Source organism: Salvelinus namaycush, chromosome 12 (assembly GCF_016432855.1).
Source record: "Salvelinus namaycush isolate Seneca chromosome 12, SaNama_1.0, whole genome shotgun sequence".
In the NCBI taxonomy this organism is placed as follows: Eukaryota; Metazoa; Chordata; class Actinopteri; order Salmoniformes; family Salmonidae; genus Salvelinus; species Salvelinus namaycush.
The window spans coordinates 44685915-44707761 of record NC_052318.1 but is presented as its reverse complement, the minus strand read 5'-3'; the positions used below and the strand labels follow the sequence as shown (position 1 = coordinate 44707761).

The 21847-nt window shown below is 46.8% G+C and overlaps 2 protein-coding genes and 1 non-coding gene across 8 annotated transcripts; 2 read left to right on the top strand and 1 right to left on the bottom strand.

The window, feature by feature from the left end:
- Nucleotides 1–54: 54 nt before the first annotated feature.
- On the bottom strand, nucleotides 55–12196 carry LOC120056634 (bromodomain-containing protein 8-like). Its single transcript, XM_039004834.1, has 18 exons — nucleotides 12112–12196; nucleotides 11814–11883; nucleotides 10447–10496; nucleotides 10111–10233; nucleotides 9898–9978; nucleotides 9754–9818; nucleotides 9212–9354; nucleotides 8792–8983; nucleotides 8545–8632; nucleotides 8161–8307; nucleotides 7749–7882; nucleotides 6963–7431; nucleotides 6802–6839; nucleotides 5782–6011; nucleotides 5597–5689; nucleotides 5419–5487; nucleotides 5026–5308; nucleotides 55–745 (listed from the first exon to the last, which is right to left on the bottom strand). The coding sequence occupies exons 1-18, from the start codon at nucleotides 12189–12191 to the stop codon at nucleotides 686–688; spliced, it is 2415 nt and encodes an 804-aa protein (XP_038860762.1). The 5' UTR covers nucleotides 12192–12196; the 3' UTR covers nucleotides 55–685.
- Nucleotides 12197–13092: 896 nt separating this feature from the next.
- On the top strand, nucleotides 13093–13165 carry trnaa-agc. Its single transcript has one exon. It is a non-coding gene; the product is annotated as a tRNA-Ala (tRNA).
- Nucleotides 13166–13748: 583 nt separating this feature from the next.
- On the top strand, nucleotides 13749–21745 carry LOC120057304 (kinesin-like protein KIF20A). Of its 6 annotated transcripts, XM_039005877.1 has the most exons (18): nucleotides 13772–13917; nucleotides 14443–14475; nucleotides 14622–14806; nucleotides 15460–15585; nucleotides 15671–15790; nucleotides 15912–16050; nucleotides 16185–16360; nucleotides 16469–16568; nucleotides 16782–16997; nucleotides 17130–17316; nucleotides 17411–17554; nucleotides 18400–18568; nucleotides 19300–19449; nucleotides 19556–19798; nucleotides 19918–20125; nucleotides 20242–20333; nucleotides 20435–20572; nucleotides 21023–21745. In XM_039005877.1, exons 3-18 carry the CDS (start codon nucleotides 14639–14641, stop codon nucleotides 21368–21370), a joined length of 2724 nt encoding a protein of 907 aa, XP_038861805.1. In that variant the 5' UTR covers nucleotides 13772–13917; nucleotides 14443–14475; nucleotides 14622–14638; the 3' UTR covers nucleotides 21371–21745. The 6 variants fall into 6 exon arrangements, with proteins under 6 accessions (XP_038861802.1, XP_038861807.1, XP_038861806.1 ...); XM_039005874.1 differs by lacking the exon at nucleotides 14443–14475 and having other exon boundaries at nucleotides 13749–13833; XM_039005879.1 differs by lacking the exon at nucleotides 14443–14475 and having other exon boundaries at nucleotides 13749–13833; nucleotides 20896–21112.
- The last annotated feature ends 102 nt before the right edge of the window (nucleotides 21746–21847 follow it).

The following is a 21847-nucleotide window of genomic DNA, read 5'->3' as shown; positions in this document are numbered from 1 at the left end:
ATTGAGCCGACATGCAGCATTTACCATAAATGCCGTCTCCATGAACTTGGGAACATTGCCTTTAAACAGCGCATTGTCGACAATGCTCAAACGGATTGCCTTAGAGTCCAAGCCTTAGTCCCTTTTGTTGGATTTCTTTAAAACAAAAAAATCACACACTACCTGGTTTGCTAAATTGGGGGACCACAATCTTGCAACAAATATTTATTATTTTGAAACATTCATTGCCTTTAAAAAAAGGCACCATATGTACACAAAGGGACATGCCTGTACAATACTATACAAAAGGACTTAAACTCATGAAACACATACACAATGCAAGGTATTTCAGTTTTGTGTTGACCGACACATACAGTACGACCCTAGTCATCTCATTCAGTCAACTGTTCCTCACTCTGTTTATCTACGTCACAATGCCTTGCTCAGTTTAAGAGGGGACTCGATTCAGGAGTTGGAGTATGTGTTTCTCAGTGCTGGGGTTGCGTTTACTCTAAGCTGCAATTCAGGAACTGCATTGCTCTCTCAGCCAGACATACCATGTCCAGTTGAAGTGAGAGGACATGAAACGACATTGACCCAGACTGTGGTGTCCTTCGTTACCTTCATCAACTGGGACATGACCATGGATAGAGGATACCAATCAGTTGTACTCCATCCAGAGTCATCTGCAGGTGCTCCCTGCGACTCATTTCTTCATCTTCAGGTCAGCTTCTATGGCACAACGGCGCCCCCTGGTGCCCCCATCCTGTAGAAGCACAGAGAGGAGACGGGTTAACTCTGGTCCAAAGCCATCAACCTAGACAACACCGGACAGACTGGCCCTCATATTTAGTGTTTGTTTGAACATGATAGGAAACATGGCTCAACATTTTGATTCAATGCAACTTGCAAACGCATGTGTCAATTAGCTTGTGTGCATGAAAGTTAGCGATCCAATTTGTGTTTCTTTGCCTGCATGTGTTTTTAGGAGCGTATGTGTGTGAGAGAGAGAAAGAGGGCGAGAAAGAGAGGACATTTAAGAAAGAGAATACTATAGAGCAGGGGTATTCAATTTGCCTGTCTACCCATCCGCATCGCTCCGGCCAAACGCCACTCCCACTAACGTTTCTTCTCCATGATGAGTCTGGATTTGCTTCTCGAATGCAAACACATTCTGACCGCTCTGATTGGTCCCCAGAAACCGATGGGGCTGGGCCAGAGCTGGCCTACACGAATCACGTCATTTTTGACGACAGCACAAACAACTTCCAGGATAGCAGGTTCCGCATGGAGCGATCGATAGAGCAACGGAATCAAATTCAGGATGAGTCGTCAGGCAAGTATTCAATCTGACTTGGGGCCAGAATGCAAATACCCCAGCTGTAGTCTTGCAGCTCATAACCTGCAGACTGGGTACTTACAAAGAGAGAGAGAAGGAAGGCAGGAGAGGCCATGGGGACACTGTCCTGTGAGAGGATAGAGGATAGTCAGAGAGAGGGAACAAAGACACACAGAACAAGGAAAGAAGAGGAGTAGTGGAGCACACACAGTGACGACACGCTGACGACACACTGACGACACACTCCAAAAGAAAAGAGAACTGCATTAAAAAAAAAGAAGATAGACCCCCCTCCAAAAAGATGGAGAAATGAGGTGCATCATATACAGAAAAACATGGAGGGTATAAAATAAGTGAACACCACTACTCATGGACATTATAAATACTGTATCGAATATAAACCTGTGGGAACGCATACTGAAGCAGGACCCATCTTCTCACAGGAGTGGTCCAAGAACTGACCCAACTCCTTTACTTAAACGCAGGTGGGTGACCAATTCCTCACTTGGATTGTGACGATATCGTTGGAGCCTTTTTTGTGATTAACTAAATATAAGCGTTCCATCTTAAAACTTGAGCTCCAAAATGCAACAACATGTACCATGTGACTTTTGGCCAAATATGAAATTCTGTAGCATTGCAAATACTTTAGTTTCAAATACTATAATATAATACTCTTAGCAAAAAGATGTATCTTTCATTTACAATCTGTAGAAACTACGAGAATAGAAAGGTTCAGGACTTTTGTGAAACATCACAGCGGAAAAATATGTGGCAGCTAGAAATCAAAACTGGATGAGACAGAGATAGATGGGAGGGGTTGGGGGTAGCTGAAGGATGGGCCTAAAAACAAACAAAAGATAACTATTGTAAAATATACTGTCTGTATGAACTGGAAGTAGAAGCCTAAGTATTGTTATCCATTAGTTTACTCCAATTAGGGGAGGGGTGGTAGGTAGAAAAAATCAATATATAACACATATGGAATCATGTAACCAAAAAAGTGTTAAAACAAATCTAAATATATGTTATATTTGCAATTCTCCAAAGTAGCCAACCTTTGCCTTGATGACAACTTTGTACACTCTTGGCATTCTCTCAACCAACCAGATTCATGAGGTAGTCACCTGGAATGCATTTCAATTAACAGGTGTGCCTTGTTAAAAGTTAATTTGGGGAATTTCTTTCCTTCTTTATGCGTTTGAACCAATCAGTTGTGTTGTGACAAGGTAGGGTTGGCATACAGAAGATTTACCAAATAGGTCTAAGACCAAGTCCATAAGACTAAGACTAAGACCAAGAACAGCTCTAATAAGCAAAGAGAAACAACAGTCCATCATTACCTTAAGACATGAAGGCCAGTCAATGTGGAACATTTCAAGAACTTTGAAAGTTTCTTCAAGTGTATTTGTAAAAACCATCAAGCGCTATGATGAAACTGGCTCTCATGACGACAGCCACAGGAAAGGAAGACCCCGAGTTACCTCTGCTGCAGAGGATACGTTCATTTGAGTTACCAACCTCAGACTGGAGCCCAAATAAATGCTTCACAGAGTTCAAGTAACAGACACATCTCAACATCAACTGTTCAGAGGAGACTGCGTGAACCAGGCCTTCATGGTCGAATTGCTGCAAAGAAACCACTACTAAAGGACACTGATAAAAATAAGAGACTTGCTTGAGCCAAGAAACACAAGCAATGGACATTAGACCGGTGGAAATCTGTCCTTTGGTCTGATGAGTCCAAATTTGAGATTCTTGGTTCCAACCGCCGTGTCTTTGTGAGACGCCGAGTAGGTGAACGGATGATCTCCGCATGTGTGGTTCCCACCGTGAAGCACGGAGGAGGAGGTGTTATGGTGTGGGGGCGATTTGCTGGTGACACTGTCTGTGATTTATTTAGAATTCAAGGCACACTTAACCAGCATGGCTACCACAGCATTCTGCAGCGATACGCCATCCCATCTGGTTTGCGCTTAGTGGAACTATAATTTGTTTCTCAACAGGACAATGACCCAAAACACACCTCCAGGCTGTGAAAGGGCTATTTGACCAATGAGAGTGATGGAGTGCTGCATCAGATGACCTGACCTCCACAACCACCTGACCTCAACCCAATTGAGATGGTTTGGGATGAGTTGGACCGCAGAGTGAAGGAAAGGCAGCCAACAAGTGCTCAGCATATGTGGGAACTCCTTCAAGACTGTTGGAAAAGCATTCCAGGTGAAGCTGGTTGAGAGAATGCCAATAGTGTGCAAAGCTGTCATCAAGGCAAAGGGTGTCTACTTCGAAGAATCTCGAATATAAATATAACACTTTTTCGGTTACTACATGATTCCATATGTCTCATTTCATAGTTTTGATGTCTTCACTATTATTCTTTATTGAAAATAAAGAAAAACCTTTGAATGAGTAGGTGTGTCCAAACTTTTGACTGGTACTGTATTTTTTTTTTAACATAAAGGGGATTGGAAATGATGCAGACAATTACACTGATAGAAGCCACAATATTAAAGCTGATCCACCCCTAAAAAATATATTTAAAAAAATACTATAATACAAATTGGATTTGCCCCACTAAATCCAAAATAACTAATTCTAACCCCCCCCCAAACCTTGACCCTCTCTCCTGCTTTGATACTATCTACCAGCCAGAGACACTGGAGAGGAACACAAGGTCGGAGCGCTGCCATGGCTATGTCTTTACACACATTGATGCACTGAAGTGGGGTACACACACACGACAGACACACACACGCATGAAAAACACACACGACACAGATACAAACACAGATCAATGAAGCTAACAAAAAGCTAACACACACACAAGCGTAGACACAGAGGCAGTGAAAAGATGAAGGATGAGAAAGAAAATATCAGTATGAGTGTGTGTGTGTATCAGATTGACAGTTGAGCGAGTTGAGAGAAATTTAACCAGATTACAAATGCATAGCCTTACCTAAACTTTCACCAGTATCCCTGACATTGATTGGTAATGTACTGGTTCTGATCTTGTATACAGTGTATTTTCTGGTGTGTATTTATTTTATATGACTCTCAACTGCATGTTGAGGAAGAGCTTGCAAAACAAGCATTTCACTCCCCTGTTAACACCTGCTGTATCCTGTGCACGTGACAAATCAACTTTGATTTGATTTCAACTGCGTGGACTCGCAGGGATCTCTGTCTCGCGTTGTCCCTATATCTGCACAGGTATGAGTGCAGTGCATGCGTCTGACTATTTTGTGTTCTTGTCTGTAATGCAATTCAACAGCATTAGCAGTATTATCAGAGGGAGTCAGGTTCCTATCTACTTTCATGAGTTTATCACCATCTAAGCCCATGAAGCCCACCCACAGTATGGCCTCCATCGATGGCAACTCAGAATGGAGACGAGAGAAGGATGTCAGTGGGGAAATGGATAAAATGAACACCGAAGCACATGATCATGCATTAGGAAAACACCATGACTGACATACATGGCGCCCTCCTATAAAATCTAGGAATGTGTTCAGCTGCCTTCCAAAAGGTAAGAGACTTGTGTCCTCTCCTTTCCTCTGCAGTTAAACAGATCCCTAACCTGTCTCTTCTTGCATCCCCAAATCCTCACTTTCCTTTCCTCTCCTCGACTCTCCATTCCCAATACTCTCTCCTCCTATTCCCATCTAAAGACCCTCCATCCCGTGCGGTCCCACTGAGAGGAGCACCTTGTCCGAGGGGTCCTGCTTGCGGGTGCTCTCTCGGCCCCTCAGGCTCTTGGCGCTGACGCCCGACTCGGAGGTCTGCATGATGAGCTGTGTGGCCAGGAACTGCTGGATCTGTTCCAGGACGTCCCTCTGCATCTCCAGGGCCATGTGGAACACGTCGTGGTCACAGCTGTTGTACATCACCGCGTTCTGGAACATCAGCATGATGTCCCGCTGGAACTCTGCCGTGGTGCGGATCAGACCGGTCTCAATGTTCTTCTTAATGGTGGACAGGTCCATGGGCCTGGGGCGGAGGAGAACGGAGGGGGTCAGAGTGTCCAACAGATCCACTAAGTGGGGCGACCAAGCCAGCAGAGAAAGCGCCTGTCCCCTGTGTCAGTGGTCAGTGCTTACCTGTGCACAATACTGTGATACCCCGGGGCAATGTCATCAGTCACAGGCTGCAGGAACACATTAGCATACCTGCGCCAGGAAAACAGCAAGGGCATCACTTTCAAAAGCTAAAATGAGAGGCAGGCTGCATGGTGCATGGTCCTGCTGTAGACCTGGGTTCCATGAGCGAGCTTGTTACCTGTGATTGGCGGCTGCTCGCCATACCAGCATGATGGCTTTCCTCCAGATCTTCTGAGCCTGCATGGCCTCCTGGTCCTCACTGCACATCGAACTGCATAGACCAAGAAAAGGAAGAAGGCGTTTTGACATGATATAGACATGCTTGGTGGTGTGTGTGTGTGTGTGTGTGTGTGTGAGACTCACAACTGGGAGGAGGCAGGGCTGCTGGGGATAGAGTCTGCGGTGGTGTGCAGCTGCAGAGAGGAGGAGGCTGTGTGCAGACTATAGCTGTCCTCACTCTCACTGGCTGGGGGCTCCAGCTCCGTCTCCCCTTCTGCCTCAGACAGGTAGGCCTCCTCATCCCCCCCATCCAGGCCCTCTTTAGTCTCTGAGGCACTCCTCTCCTCTCCGTCGCTCACCCCCTCCTCTTCCTCCTTCACACGCAACACGGGTACAGAGAGATGGGGAGAGAGACTGTGTTAGATACCTACAGTAGAAAAGAGGAGGATTCTTTGTCCTCCTAATATTGAGCAAATTCCACTCATCGGAGTATCTCACACAGGCTTTGAAAAAGGACCTGCTAGTCTTACGAGTTCATACTTCCTCTTCCAATTATAATGTGTGGGAGGTCAAATTAATGAAAAACTATCTACCAAATCAATTCATTTGAAAATGTTGATTACTTCTTCTTGTCATTACCATTCACCTGATAATTCACCTTTTACTCCTGATGTACTGACCTGTTGCACCCTCTACAACCACTGTGATTATTATTTGATCCTGCTGGTCATCTATGAACGTTTGAACATCTTGAAGAACAATCTAGCCTTAATGGCCATGTACTGTTATAATCTCCACCCGGCACAGCCAGAAGAGGACTGGCCACCCCTCAGAGCCTGGTTCCTCTCTAGGTTTCTTCCTAGGTTCCTGCCTTTCTAGAGAGTTTTTCCTAGCCACCATGCTTCTACATCTGCATTGCTTGCTGTTTGGGGTTTTAGGCTGGGTTTCTGTATAAGCACTTAGTGGCATCTGCTGATGTAAAAAGGGCTTTATAAATGAATGTGACTGATAATAAGACAGGACTTTTTTTTGTTAACTTATGATGGGGTTCCCTGGGTCGCCTGGGCGGGGGTCCCTTGGCAAGAAAAGGTTGAAGAGCCCTGTTCGAACAAAAGGAAAACAGGTCTCAGCACAAGTCTGTTCTCTCTTCAGTGGGACGTGTACCTTGGAGTGTCCTCTTGTCATGGGGCCACCCTCAGAGTCTGAGGGGAAAAGTGAAAAGAGAGAGAGAGAAACAGGCAGTCATGCTAAGAACATAACAGGTTGATTTTGGCATCTTGTATGGCTGTCAGTTTGATGTGCCGGGGCTATGAGTGTGTGTATACCTGCGTGTGGTGTGTCAGCTCCTTGCTGCATCCACTCTTCACTCTCACACTTGATGGTGGCATGGGGAGAGACAGGGCTTCCCTCCCCATCGGCCCCGCCCATGACCCCATGCTGCAGACGAGCGCCAATAGGCTGGCTGTGCTCCAGCATCATAGACGAGCAGGAGGGAGGAAGGCCACTGATGCCCAGGGGGTGTGTGTACCCTGAGGTACAGATGTCCTGGCTGTCACATGCAGAGGCCCCACCCCGTATCTCCAGTCTCTCCCTCTTCACCTCCAGACTGCCGTGGATGGAGGAGGAGTAGGAGGAGGCTTGTGGGGCCCGTGTGGGGGCGGCAGGGTTACACTCAGGGGGCTTGAAGGGCCCGGGCTCCCAGGGGGGGCCAGACAGGGCGTGGCCAGTCTCCTCACACAGGGACAGAGCGGCCTCCACTGCAGCCGCATCCAGAGCCTCTGCATTCTCATCACCCTATAGGGTGAGAGGTTAGAGCCTGTCACTTCATTTTGACATTTTTTGTCATTTAGCAGGAGCAATTCGGTTTAAGTGCTTTGCTCAAGGGAACATAAACAGATTTTTCACCAAGTCTGCTCTGGGATTCGAACCAGCGACCTTTCGGTTTCTGACCCAATGCACTTAAAACGCTAGGCTACCAGCACAACTTCAGAACACCTCAGAAAGACCTATTATGTAGTTATTATTAGAGAGAAGGCTGATATAACTATGGCTTTATAGGCAGAACAGGTATCCATCAACGTTTTTAGGTGCGTGAGGCGGAGGACGAGCACCTTATCCTCAATGATGGCGATGATGTCCCCCACTGTCTCCAGGTCCAATTCATCTCCCATGTAGGGCACCGTCACTAGGCCCTCTTCTGTCCCCTCCCCTGGGCCAGGCTGGGAGGCCTCCACCTCATCCCTGCCTATATACAGACACACACATATATATATAGGTAGTATTAACAGCCTTATAACATGATTCATATTTAATCTCCGCGTAAAGACAACAGATGGAGGACATGATCATGGTGACAGGCTTCACGTTCATGTCGGAGGAGATGAGATGGAATGAGATGCCATGTACAGTAGTGTGACGGTCAGATGAAAAGACACAGAAAAGATGCTGGGGAGGAAGTGACGAGAAAAGGAGGAAGAGGATCTGTATAAAAGCAGAGAGAGGGAGGGAGGGAACGGGAGAGACCTGTGTGTAGTGAGGCGGGGGAGTCCATAGTGGGGGGTGCAGCAGCAGTGAGAAGGGCACTGGAGGAGTCTGTGCTGCTGGCCAAGGAGCCCAGCGGAGCTGAGAACTGAGGCCCAGCCTCCAGCAGACGAGAGAGTGTAGGGGCACCTAGCGCACACGGACACACACACACACACACACACACACACACACACGCACAGCGCACAGAGCCTTGATCTATAATCACAAATGCCACGCTAAGCAATACAACATTTTTACTAATTGACTACCTAAGTTTAGCAAACGCATACATGGACAGGTACACATCTGCAAACATTCTAGAAGCAAGCTTTCTGCTGGGTGTTTATGCAAAAGCACAAGTGTGAGTGTGTGTTGTGTGTGTACCTGTTGCTAGACAGCCAGGGAGAATGGAGCCTGTGAGCTGTAGGTCATGTGCTATTGTCATATTACCAGGCAGGTCACCATCTCCAACCTATAAGACAAACACATCACTCTGTAACTGAAACAGGAATCATCTGACGACGAGTCTGAGATGTTGAAACGGCTATGGGTCGTTACATGTGGATGTTTTTAAATAGTATGGAAGTGAACAATCCCTATGGCATAATATAGTGTTTCCTCTCGGACATACCAGTCTGGGGCTTGTGGGTATGAAACTGCCTTTCTTCAGTAGCTCAGAGAGGAGAGGGGATGGTGGTGGCGTGGCTTTCTGGCCCAAGAGCTTCTTTTGTGGGGAGTCATCCAGAAGAGTGCCCAGGCCTGACTCTGCACCAACCAGCCCACAGGCTTCAGTCAGGTGCATGAACCCTGCTGCTTCTGGGGCCTACGGAGAGGAGGGGGAAAATGAAGTTGGGAAACGGGAAAAGGAGGGATATAACATGCAAGGGAGTAGGGCAGGCAGACCGAAGAAAAGGCATTTTGTGTAGCATGTGGCAGCACATCAAATCCACAATGACAAATTGACAAAAACAGAATGTTTTTACTGAACTCCAATCATCCCCCTAGCTGCCCCTGCCCCTGCCCCGTTCCCCTGTAGCTGACAGGGACTCACAGTCACTGAGGTGCTGGGGTCCTCGGGTGTGCTCTGGGGTGTGTCCCCTTGGCAGAACTCGAGGCTTGGCGAGCCGCACCCCGGGGGAGAGCGCACGGTCACACTGGGCACTCTTTTAGGGGTGTTCTTCACCGCCTGTCTGGCTGGAAGGGGGGTGGGGCGTCGGGGTGAGACTGTTCTTAGTTTGACCAATCACACTACAGTTGATCCACTAATTACTTTGACCAGCGTTTGTGGCTGTGTACACATCTATCTCAGCCTTAGACATACTTTCTGATAGAGCTCCTCATCCAAACCCCGTGGCATGATTTTTATTTCAACATCCCCTGTGGGTTTATTGAATCATTCAAGAAACATAAAACACATCTGAATCAACCTGTATACTGCCTGGTATATTGAGTTCTACAAGGTCTGGAATAAAACTGATATAAAGGGGTGACCAAGGAGCAATAGCAGGAAATACTGTTATATTTACTGAGCAGATAAAGAAAAGCTACAGGCAAAAGCAGCTGGTGGTGTGCATGAAGTGGGTTATCTTTTACCTAGATAGGCTGTATCTATGGCCTTTCTTTTCACGTCTGCCTCCTCCTCTTCCTGTTTCTTCTTCCTGACAGGAACAGAAAGTCGTTTTTCCCCCCAGAAAAACACAAATAGATACAGGTAATTAGATACAGAAAGTCTCATACTGCACAATCTCTCCCGATAGCTCCTCAAGTTTGGAGTCCAGGTGTCCGGCTTGGATCAGCTCTGCCTCTTTCTTCAGCTTCCTGTGAATGCAGCAGACCAACAGTTGACATCAGTGTTGGGTCAATAAAGTGGCAGCAAAGATCTACTGAAGGCCGTGAGTCTCTTGAATAGATAGTCCCACCTCTATCAGAGATAGCACAAAGCCTGTGTACCTGTGCTTCTCCTGTGTGTCTTTGATCAAGCGCTTCAGCTCCTCAATCCTCTCTGCCGTGAGCCTGCGGACGATCACGTCCTCCACCGTCTCCACCACCTCACCTTTCTCGCCACGCTTCCGTCTGGCGAGAGATACCCGTGTCATGAACATGAACCCATCCAGACAAGATCATGTCATCCATAAACCATTGCCTGCCTCCTTCAGACTAACACGCTAGCCACACTATCCATGTTCTCCAACCGCCTCTGGTCATAGGAAATGCAACAGCAGAACCATCACAGATCCAGTCGCACACAGGAAAAGACATCAACATAACAGTTACTGCTGTGCTCACTTTGGGGTCTCTGTCGTCTCCAGGAGTTCTGAATACTGGGAGGCACAGTGCTAGATGAAAAAGAGAGCGATATGGAGAGAGAAGAATAAGGCAGTTATTTCCTTGAATTCAACAGGCTGCATATACACTGAGTGTACAAAACATTAAGAACACCTTCCTAATATTGAGTTGCACCATCCCCTTTTGCCCTCAGAACAGACTTAATTTGTCAGGGCATGGACTATACAAGGTGTCGAAAGAGTTCCACAGGGATGCTGGCCCATATTGACAATGCTTCCCACAGTTGTGTCAAGTTGGCTAGATGTCCTTTGGGTGGTGGACCATTCTTGATGCACACGGGAAACTGTTGAGAGTGAAACACCCAGCAGCGTTGCAGTTCTTGACACAAACTGGTGCGCCTGGCACCTACTACCATACCCCGTTCATAGGCACTTAAATATTTTGTCTTGCCCATTCACCCTCTGAAAGGCACACATACACAATCCATGTCTCAATTGCCTTTGGGCTTAAAAATCCTTCTTTAACCTGTCTCCTCCCATTCATCTACACTGATTGAAGTTGATTTAACAAGTGACATTAATAAGGGATCATAGCTTTCACCTGGTCAGTCTAGGTCATGGAAAGAGCAGGTGTTCATAATGTTTTGTACACTCAGTTTATTGACAGTCCAGGGCAGTGGAAGAGGAAAATGAACAGGGCTCGGGAAAGTATTTAATGCAAAGTACCAGTGTTTTCCCAAGGATTTTTTTCAGCAGCAGTGGCAAAGTTAGTGTGAGGGGGGCGGGGCTGTGGGTGTGACCATCAGCACCGTTTTAGAGGCCCTCCTCTTGGCAGCAGAGACAAAATGTTGCTGTTTTAAAGCTAATTTCCTGCAATTCTACATATTCTTCCATGGCTTATGCCATGTTCTTATGCTATCTGAGTGACTCAAACATTATAATTAAATCAATGGGGGTCCCATGCCATCTTTTTCATTTTAGATTCTCCTCAACTGTCTAGTTTTTATTTTGATAATTGTTAGTTCTCAAAGATGATCTTGTTTAAAAACATATTGGTCAATTACATTTTCTACATACTTTATATCTGGTATTAGTTGTTCAACTTTACACTAAAAACATGTAACCATCCCAAAAACTATTATCACCTTTTTTCTTTCTTTAAAAAAAAAAATGAATACAGCGGTGTGCTGTTGTTAAATGCATATAGGCGAAACGTTGAAGGACGCATGCCACCTATCTCACGCAATCAACCATTTCGGCAAGAGTCCATAAGGTTACTGCATTGTGGTCACCAAGGCTAATATGTTTTAGATGCTTTCATCAGGTTCTTGTTTGTTCATGGTGTTCATCTATTGAAGCATAGCCTACCTTTTGTGAGAACCAGTCAGGGGGTCGTCCTGGCTCTGCAAATGGTTTGATGGCTCGACTGACAGACACCCTGTGGGTATGGATATCCTATAATTGCATCATCACAATTCCTATTCGACTGACCAGTTCTACTCGAAAATCTTTCCTCACATAATTTCCTCACACAATTACCCTATTGCTTGTTTCCATTAATGGAAGTCTTACTCAGTGAAAGTTGGTGGCTGGCTAAGATTCGACTGGTCTGTCCCCAAAAATTATTACAGTAACATGATGTAGGTCGACAAGCGTGCTGCATTACCAGTTCTGGTCCCCACTCTTCATGACAGAGGTGGCCAAGCACAGCTTCTCCCTCACCGACCATGGCTCCGTTGGCCCCATGGCAAGCAACTTGTGTTCTGCAGATAAGGAGTGGATAGGGGGGGACGCCCACTTATTAGTCAGGACAGGTAATATATATATTTTTTGACACATTTATGGTAGTCACATTATATTTTACAGCTCAGGATGTCCCAAGATCCTGCAAAACAAATCCCATTGTGTTAACTAACAATTATGAAAGAAGACCTCAGATAAATAACTAAGAAGGTTAGGCCACACTGAATATGTACGGACGGGTGAAAATAAATGTTGCGCTAGCTAGAGCTAGCTACCACCTTGAGAGCAGTGTTACGAAATGCCCTACGAATATTTCAAAAGTCATGAAGCACCCATATCAACACCTTTCTAAGCGGACATATGAAACTACTAACTTCCGCACAAATACGCACAAGCACATACTAGCAATGTTTTGCTGGTGACTTACTATAGCTAACTAGCGAGCTTCTGCTAACTGGTCAGCTAACGAAGAGAAGAGTGAGCCATTCATTCAAAGCTCGTGCTAGCAGGGGTAGGCTAGTAAGAATTGACCGATCTGCAATGCCGTCTAACTTTAGATCAATTACATGACTATCGTGTGCAAACGGTTCATGAACACTTGGATGCCATGCATTAAAAAAGCATATACAGTATCTAATTTGACAGCAGGCTCATTTACTCACTTCCAACCCCGCTCGCCATCTTCTGGTCATACAATTACTCCACCCACCCAATATGACTCAGTACAGTATAAGCCAAATTAGATCGTTCATATGAAAAAGAGAAATGTTAATTTTGCGCAGACTCACTGTGGCTGCCGCTGTGTAGAAGTAATAAGTACATTAACTGAACAATTTACAGCACCATAGTGATGTGTTTGATAACTATTCGTTTATAAACTCATATGGTCCCGTATCGACACATCGGGGGATTAGCTCAAATGGTAGAGCGCTCGCTTAGCATGCGAGAGGTAGCGGGATCGATGCCCGCATCCTCCAATTTTTTTGTGAATTAAAAAATGTCCACCTTGTATTGATGTCGCATCTTAATAAGATAGATACCCTGGCCTGTGTACAGTTAATTTTCAAAATGGTTATTCCTCTCCGTATGGAAGAGGTCGGCGATGCTGCCTGGTTCAAGTTTTCTTTTCAAACCCTCATTGCTACATTGGTGACATAAATCCCATCCCTGTACTCACAGCATATAGTGTTTTTGCTCTCTAACCACAAAATCACCCTTTCCCTCATTCAGCAGTTCCCCTTAGATTTGATAGACTAAACCCAGTCATAGTCTTGGACTACAACCGGTCCGGATTATCTTTTATCCAGGACAAGGGTCCATGCAATGGCATTTTCCTAGATAACAGACAGTATTAGAACATTTGTATATATAAAATAACCCACAAATAACAAAAACATTCAAATGATAAAAGAAACACTTTCTAAATTCGCATTCTTTAGTCATTTTAGTTGACCAATAGAATACTATGTCTGTAGCCACGAACTTCGTATTGGTCGGCATTTGTGTAACCTTTTTCCTGTGATTGGTTGTGCACATGAAGCGCGATGTTTGAATTGGTTGAATCAGTAGTCGCGTTGGGGGAAGTGGCTGTGCGCGAAGGCTAACAAGGGGACATTTGCCAGGTGGAGTTTCATGGCTAGATCGAGTAAGTTGTTTCGGTTTCAAAAGTTCGATTTTTGGCATTTACGAGGATAACTCACAGACGCCGCTCATCCCCTTGACTGACGAGGTAAATAATTCAGCATTGACTTGATAAAGAAGCCTGAAGGGAAGGACCTTGGCTTTGCTAACATACGTTAACAGTAACTGTCTACGGTAGAAACTACTAGGATATCTTGTTTTTGCTAATCCACTAGCTAGACATGAAGAAAAAAAACCTTCAACACATAGCTAATTAGTTTTATTATTATTAAGAAACGATGTTAACTATTAAAATGTTAGCTAGCTAAACAAACCAGGTAGTCTGCTTGCGTGTGACGTTACCTGCCAATAACAGACAGCCAATGGATTGCTTTATGTGGGTTCAAAAATCTTGGCTGCGTTTTCAGCTCTGCAGCAACAGTCCTGTAGCTACTTTTATGTCTAAAAGTAATAATGCCGTCATTCCATTTTGGATTGAGGCATAAAAATAACGTTAACTGGCTCTACACAACAGATGAGGTGGGACTTAGTTGGACATTAAACCACTTTTGAGAGAGGAAAACAAACGGGGATAACTACCCTCTAGAATAACCACCAGTCTTGTCTTTTGCAGACCTGCAAACTTGACTTTTGGCTCTCAATTTATGTAAGATCCCCTTCTAACATATTGCCTTGTGTGTGTATATATGAAAGTGGACCCTTTTCACCAACTAACTAAGTGAACCTGGAAAACATGTTGATGTAGATTTCACTTACCCGTGACAGCTCTGTGATCCCAGAATCTTAATTCAGTCACCCAACAGGTTGTTATGGCATTATCTATGGCGTCTCCGTGTGGAGTCCTGTCTAACGAGGAAGATGGCATGGCTGTGTTTGAATCGACGGCAGCTGACATCGGAGGCCGACTGAACGGGGTCACTCTGCCTGAGCTCTCCATCATCTCCCCGGGGCTAGAACATCGGCCATCCATCAGAGAGGTGAGAGGCCTTCACTCTGAAGTAATAACATTGCGCTCAAAAGATATCCAAGGTTCCTTTATTACAGGCCTACTGGTACATCAGCGAAAGTAACGACATTGTGATGACTTCCTGTTTCTGGTGACCGCTTTTATCAATGACTCTTCTGCTACAGTTGATACAGCTGTTTAGCAGTTAGTGAAGTTGGAGACTATTTGTGAGTGTTTGAGTTTTCCCAGACTGTGTCCCTTTTCTTTGCAAAGGGCTTTAGGGTAGACGCTGGACAGTTATTTATTGGGCGTGATGCCCTCCAACAACTTGTCACAGAGCAACGAGAGAGGCCATCTTTTCACAATAAGAGCTTTATAACACACAAACACTGTAATCCTTTATCCTCTGGTCAAACCATTTGCTTAGTGACCATTTTCTCAGAAATGCTCAGAGCCATTCTGACCTATCAATCCTGTCGTTTTTTCTTCTTGTCATTTATTCATTCGCAAACATTTTGCACCTCGAACACTGCTTTCCATTGATACTTTCTAAGTGTGTAGCTGATTTACACAAAAGGGGATCGGGGATAGGCCTATAGTATGAAAATGTTCAACGATACATACAACTCCATTGCTCATCACAGAAATACAGTACTGTCGCACATATCTGTCCGATTTATTTAGAAAACGTTGGTGAAGCCTGGAGTGGCCAGAAAAGGCAACGGTGACGAGGGGAGCACTGACAGAGTGAGGGTGTTTCTGCGTATCCGCCCTCTGACCGAGGGAGAGAAGGAAAGAGGAGAGGAACAGGTACGATCTGCACTTAATCATTGCTTCTCGCTCATTATGACATTCCCCGCGTCAAGGCGTGTCATTTTCCTCCCTCTCATTTCAGGGCTGTGTGTGTGTGCAAGACGAAGAGAGCCTGATGCTCAAAGCCCCCAAAGACTCCCAGAACATGAAGTGTGCAGAGAGGGGAGTCGCCCAGAGCGTGCACAAATTCAGCTACTCACGGGTAACAGATTCCCGTTCATAAACAACCTGCGAGATGAAAGACTTTACTATGACGCACATAATACGTTGTAACATACACGTTCGCGATGCTCACTGGCGTCTTTTCATATGTACCTCTGCAGATCTTTGGCCCGGAGACCACACAACAGGATTTCTATGAGAGCACAATGAAGGAGATGGTGAGAGACGTGCTTCGTGGAGAGAGCCGTCTCCTCTACACATACGGCGTCACCAACTCTGGCAAGACCTACACCGTTCAGGGTGAGATTGGATTGTTGATGTAACCACAGAAAGGCAAACGTTTCTACTGCAGTGTGTTTATCTGTTTGGTAAGTATATGACCATATTAACAGTGGAGATCTCACCGAGCGCTGACGTGACCTTTCCCCCTTTAGGAGTGGGTCGAGAGGCAGGCCTCCTTCCCAGAGCCCTGGTGTCTGTGTTCAGGAAGCTGCAGGGCCGCCTCTACGGGGCCATGGACCTCAAGCCTGTCCTCTACCAGGAGGTACGCCAGCTGAACGCCGGTGAGGTCCGGGCTGAGGAGATCCGCAGAGACTCTCTGCTCAAAGAGGTGAGGGAGACTGGGAGAACGGGTCAGGAAGTGAAGTGTGGGAGTATTTTACGGCCAGGTTGCTGTAAGTCACGTTGTGACACGTGCACCCCCCCCCCTCTATCACAGGAGGGTGGCATGACTTCTCGGATGCGTGACGGCACCAGTACCTGGGACAGCGGCATCGGTGGACTCTCCATAACCAGCCACATCGCCACCCAGCTAGAAGGTAATGTTCTGAATGTAACATTGCTCGGGTCTCTGACACCCAGTGGGCCCTAAAGCAGAGTCTAGAGTTAGGCCTATGTACACAGCTTTACAAAGCTGCTTATTATTATTATTATTATATAGGCATTGGAAATATGTAGTGTTTTCCTTTTTGTATAATCCTGGTGGTTGCCTATCCACTGCTCAACATGCCCTTGTCTCTCGCTCCCGGCAGACTCAGACAACAGTGTGTTTCTGGAACCCGACAGCCTGTCCCACAGTGAAGGGGAGGACCTGGAGGAGGGAGTGCAGTTCTCTGTGTGGGTGGCCTTCTATGAGATCTACAATGAATTCCTGTACGACCTGCTGGAGGCTCCGCCCTCCCTGCAGCCCAAGAAGAGGGCCACTCTGCGGCTGAGTGACGACAAGCAGGGGAACCCTTACGTGAAAGGTAACACACACACTTATATTCACAAAGAGAATGGTTTCTAATCGTGATTATATTATGCAGATCATCTTGGAGAGCTTTTCGTTGTAGTTTGTTCACATTACTGACAGTTTTGCTGCTGTTTGTGTTGTGCAGACCTCACCTGGGTGCAGGTCCGCAGTGCAGAGGAGGCTTGGAGAGTGCTCAGGGCTGGCCGGAGGAACCAGAGCTTTGCCAGCACTCACCTCAACCACAACTCCAGCCGCAGCCACAGCATCTTCTCCACCCGGATCCTGCACGTCCACCCAGAGGCTGACCAGGGCCAGGCCACACTCGTCAGCGAGTACGTCCCATCCACGCTTCTCATTCTCCGGCCCACTGTCTTATCCTGAGTATCCGTGGCCTGGCATTTAGTAATAGTGATTCTGTCCCACTAGGCTGTCTGTCTGCGACCTGGCTGGCTCAGAGCGTTGTAAAGACCAGCGCAATGGGGAGCGGATGAAGGAGGCCAACAATATCAACACCTCCCTCCACACCCTGGGCCGCTGTATCGCTGCTCTGAGGCACAACCAGAACAACAAGTAGGCCACACACTCTATTCCAGAACAGGAATTCATCAAATACATCAATCAAATGAAATTTAGAAAGCCCTTTTTTTACATCAGCAGATGTCACTAAGTGCTTGTACAGAAACCCAGCCTAAAACCCCAAACAGCAAGCAATGCAGATGTAGAAGCACGGTGGCTAGGAAAAACTCCCTAGAAAAGGCAGGAACCTAGGAAGAAACCCAGAGAGGAACCAGGCTCTGAGGAGTGGCCAGTCCTCTTCTGACTGTGCCGGGTGGAGATTATAACAGTGCATGGCCATTAAGGCCAGGTTGTTCTCCAAGATGTTCAAACGTTCATAGATGACCAGCAGGATCAAATAATAATCACAGTGGTTGTAGAGGGTGCAACAGGTCAGTACATCAGGAGTAAATGTCACTTGGCTTTTTATAGCCGGGCATTCAGATGTCGAAACAACAGCAGGTGCGGTAGAGAGTTGGTTGAAAACAGCAGGTCTGGGACAAGGTAGCACGTCTGGTGAACCGGTCAGGGTTCCATAGCCGCAGGCAGAACAGTTGAAACTGGAGCAGCAGCACAACCAAGTCGACTCGGAACAGCAAAGAGTCATCAGGCCAGGTCGTTCTGAGGCATGACCCTAGGGCCCGACAGCCCCCTGGAGAGAATTAGATTAGAGGGAGCATATTTGCATTTACACAGGACAAGACAGGAGAATTACACCAGATATAACAGACTGAGCCTAGCCCCCCGGCACATCGACTGTTGCTTCATAGATACTGGAGGCTGAGACGGAGGGGGGGGGGGGGGTATAAAATGTGCTGTCCAGATGGTCTCTTGATAAACCCATTCTCCTGTCCCTACAGGCCACGAGCCCCTCAGGTGGTGCCGTTCAGAGACTGTAAACTGACCCGAGTGCTCCAGGGCTTCTTCTGCGGCCGCGGGCGCTCCAGTATGGTGGTCAACATCAACCCCTGTGCTTCGACCTACGACGAGACCCTCCAGGCCCTCAAGTTCTCTGCCATCGCCACACAGGTACAAACCCATCTCACCATGCCTTACTTTGCAGTTACACAGCCCTGGCATCAGAGAGAGCCGGCCAGTGGGTGTAGTTGTGACGTTTGCCGGGGTCGTGTTTAATGCAGGATTTTGCGTTTTTCGCGCAGAAAAGGGAAGGTAAAACGGCAAAAAAATATCTTGCTGTGTTTTTGTAAACGCAGATCTAAAATGCTTCTTATTGTAAATTTTGCTCGGCTTCAGTCGGGTCGGCTCCAAATCATGAATGGAAAAGGACTGAGTTTTGTGCTTCAGTTGCACCTCCTCTTGGATAAAATATCTTTGTTCTTGTATCACCAGACAGCGCTCTGACTGATGTATAGGCTACTTTTCTCTGGTACCTCCCTCCAGTGTAGTTTTTCTACAGTAGCAAGTTAAAATGCAAGATTAACTTCAATCAAACATTTTGAAATGTAGCTGGCTAAATTCTTACTCTGATAAGCATTAGAAATGATGGCCATGCATGTTTTTTGCAAAAAAAATACCCTGCATTTTCATTTTAATCTAATTTACTTGTGTGGCTGCTAGTCAAATAGCGTTGCACTTCTTTCATCTGATGAAAACGATTTCCTGCCAAATGTGTTGCACTAATGTATTTTGTTTGAAGGAAAAACTATAGGTGCACTGTTTTGATGATCTGCGTTTTGAAAGTGACGATTTCTGAAAGCTAATGCGGCCCCTGCGTCGGTGTGGTCTGTCTCCTCTCTCAGCTGGTCCATGGGCCGCCCACTAAGACCCGGGTGGCCTACATCCTGTCCCTGCTGCGGGAGCCCCAGCCTCACTCCAATGACATCACTCTGATGGAGGACGACGAGGACAGTGATGGTGAAGAGGGGGACATCACCATGTTCGATTCAGATGTATGTCGCCCCCCCCCCCCGTGAAGAAATGATCAACCGGTTTGCATGTGGAGACCTGTAAGCTCAACCAGTGTGCATGACTGAGTCACGTCTGTGCTGTGTTCAGGCTCTGCTGCGGGCCATCGAGGTGCTGAAGAGGGAGGTGCAGCGGCAGCGGGAGGAGAAGGAGGTGCTGGAGGCCAACATCAGGGAGCAGGTGTTCTCTGAGATGATGGAGGTCATCTCTGGTATGGAGAAGGACTTCAGCCAGACCCTAGAGACAGAGAGGGCTCTGTTGGAGGAGAGGTTTGAGGACAAGATCAACAACCTTCAGAAAAGTCTCAAGAGATACTACAACCAGGAAATGGAGGTGAGAGGGATAGGACAGTCTTTCGGTGATGAGTTATCAGCTACTTGGGTTGGTTTTAAAATGGTGGCGTTCTCATGCTACGGAAGGTTGGTTATTTTCCACATTCCCACCCATCCTAGGAGCGTGATGAACAGATAGTGGCTCTGAATGCTGCCTTGGAGAAGGGAGAGGTAGCGCTAGCAGAGCCAGCCCCCCTTCCCCTCTTCCCACCCATGGCCCTGGGAGGAGTCTCGGAGGGGCCCGCCCCCCGTCGCTCCCAGCGCCTGGCCTCCACAACCACAGGAGAGCTGAGCAGAGTGCGGGCTGAGCTGCTGGAGAAAAAACAAGGTTAGAAGAAAGGGAGGGACAGGATGATGAGTGTGGGAACAAGAGGGAAGTCTAAACCGTTGACGTGTTGATTGGAGCTGGGTCTTTCTAACTAGTATTCTCTTTTTGTCTCCCAGAGCTGAGGTGTTTCCAGGGGCAGCGCACACCACCAGAGCCCTCAGACGCCCTGACCAACACTGCCAACCGCAAGCTGGTGGAGGGCCAAAAGGTCAGTACCCAGAGGCCTAGTCTTCTCTCACACACTCCCCTCAGACATTCTGTATGAAACACTGTTACTGGGGTTGGAACATGTTTGTGCCTCTCCTGCAGAACCTGCGTCAGTTGCGTCTGGACCTGCAGAAGCTGGGTTTGAACCTGCAGTCTGGAGAGAGGGCATGCTGCCGCAACACAGACGGGGAGAGGCTGCGCCATGCGCTCGCAGCTGCAGACGGCACACTGGCCAAACAGGTACACGTCTATTCTAGCATAGAATTCTCCCTCGAGCCAGGGTTGGACTTTGTTGAGGTAGGGAACTAGGGTTGGGCGGGGCTGCTGCTAGTTTGTGTGTCTTTGCATCGGACGTTTCTGTTACTCTGAAAATTAACTTATTTATTCAGGTGGGAGACTTATTCAGGTGGGAGTCAGCATTAGTTTCCCCTACCATTTCTATGATTTCCCACAGTGTGAAGAGATGTTTCAATCTGTAGACACTGCCCTAGACCAATACCTTTTCATTGTTTCTCCCCATCTTCTTCTTTCCTCTTACTACCTGTTACTCAACCCACTGTCAGGTTTAACACTAAACTAAAAAAAACTTAACACAACTGCACCAGGTGGCGTTTCTCCTTCCACTCACCCGCCCCGCCATCCTCTCTAACCCTGTCCACTCCTGTCCGTCTCCTCCTGTCCCTCCCTCAGGACCAGACCTTGGTGGAGCTGCAGAACGGCCTGCTGCTGGTCAAGGCTGACCTGAGGAGGAAGGCAGAGTGCCTGGCCCAGATGCAGATGCCCCCCTCTGCCTCTGCTACGCCCGGCTCCTGTAAGAAGAGGGGCTGTGGGGCAGGGGCAGCAGCAGGCAACACTGAGAACCAGCCCCCAGAGAAAAGACCCTTCTTCCTCTCCTTTTTCCCACAACGCACCCCGTCACGAAACAAACAGGGACGCCGTGAGGATCAAACCACACGCCACTCACAGATTCTGCGCTCCCACCTGACTCCTTCCTCTAGTCCCTGCCCCTCTGGCAGGTACAGGGTCACAAAGTGTTAACTTGAGAGCTGAAAATCAGGAGTCTGTATTTATATTCATATCCCATTATGCAAACCAAATTTTAAATGTGTACTGTTTACTTGTAATGGCACGTTTCAAATATGTCACTTTATTTTATACCAAATGTTACTGTAAATACACGAAGGTGTCTTCCTATTGGATGTGTTTTTGTAGAGCAACTCTTGTGGGCCCCTAGACAGTTCAATTTTTTTTGTAATCCCGAACTAGCACACCTGATTCAAGTGTCTTAATGATTAGTTGACAAGGGGAATCAGGTGTGCTAGCCGTGGAATAGTTAATATACATGGAACAGTTGGGGGTTTGAGGATTTCAAATATCTTGTTTGAGTATTAAACACATTTATGATATGAGTAATGTTTGTCAATGCAGGATAACTTTGGAGATTCTAGTTGTATGACTGTTAATCTCATTTTGTCCATTTAAAATGTCTTAAAGATGAACTGTTATATCCCCAAC

Bases quoted from the DNA above. Each gene is read 5' to 3' on its own strand.
- LOC120056634 (XM_039004834.1), bottom strand. From the start codon at position 12,191: ATGGGGCCAACGGAGCCATGGTCGGTGAGGGAGAAGCTGTGCTTGGCC. The intron at 11,884-12,111 runs GTAATGCAGCAC...CCATACCCACAG, and splicing joins AAGAGTGGGGACCAGAACTG to GGTGTCTGTCAGTCGAGCCA. The intron at 7,432-7,748 runs GTGCTCGTCCTC...CTCACCCTATAG, and splicing joins TCGCCATCATTGAGGATAAG to GGTGATGAGAATGCAGAGGC.
- LOC120057304 (XM_039005874.1), top strand. The intron at 15,586-15,670 runs GTACGATCTGCA...CTCTCATTTCAG, and splicing joins AGGAAAGAGGAGAGGAACAG to GGCTGTGTGTGTGTGCAAGA. The intron at 19,799-19,917 runs GTGAGAGGGATA...CACCCATCCTAG, and splicing joins ACTACAACCAGGAAATGGAG to GAGCGTGATGAACAGATAGT.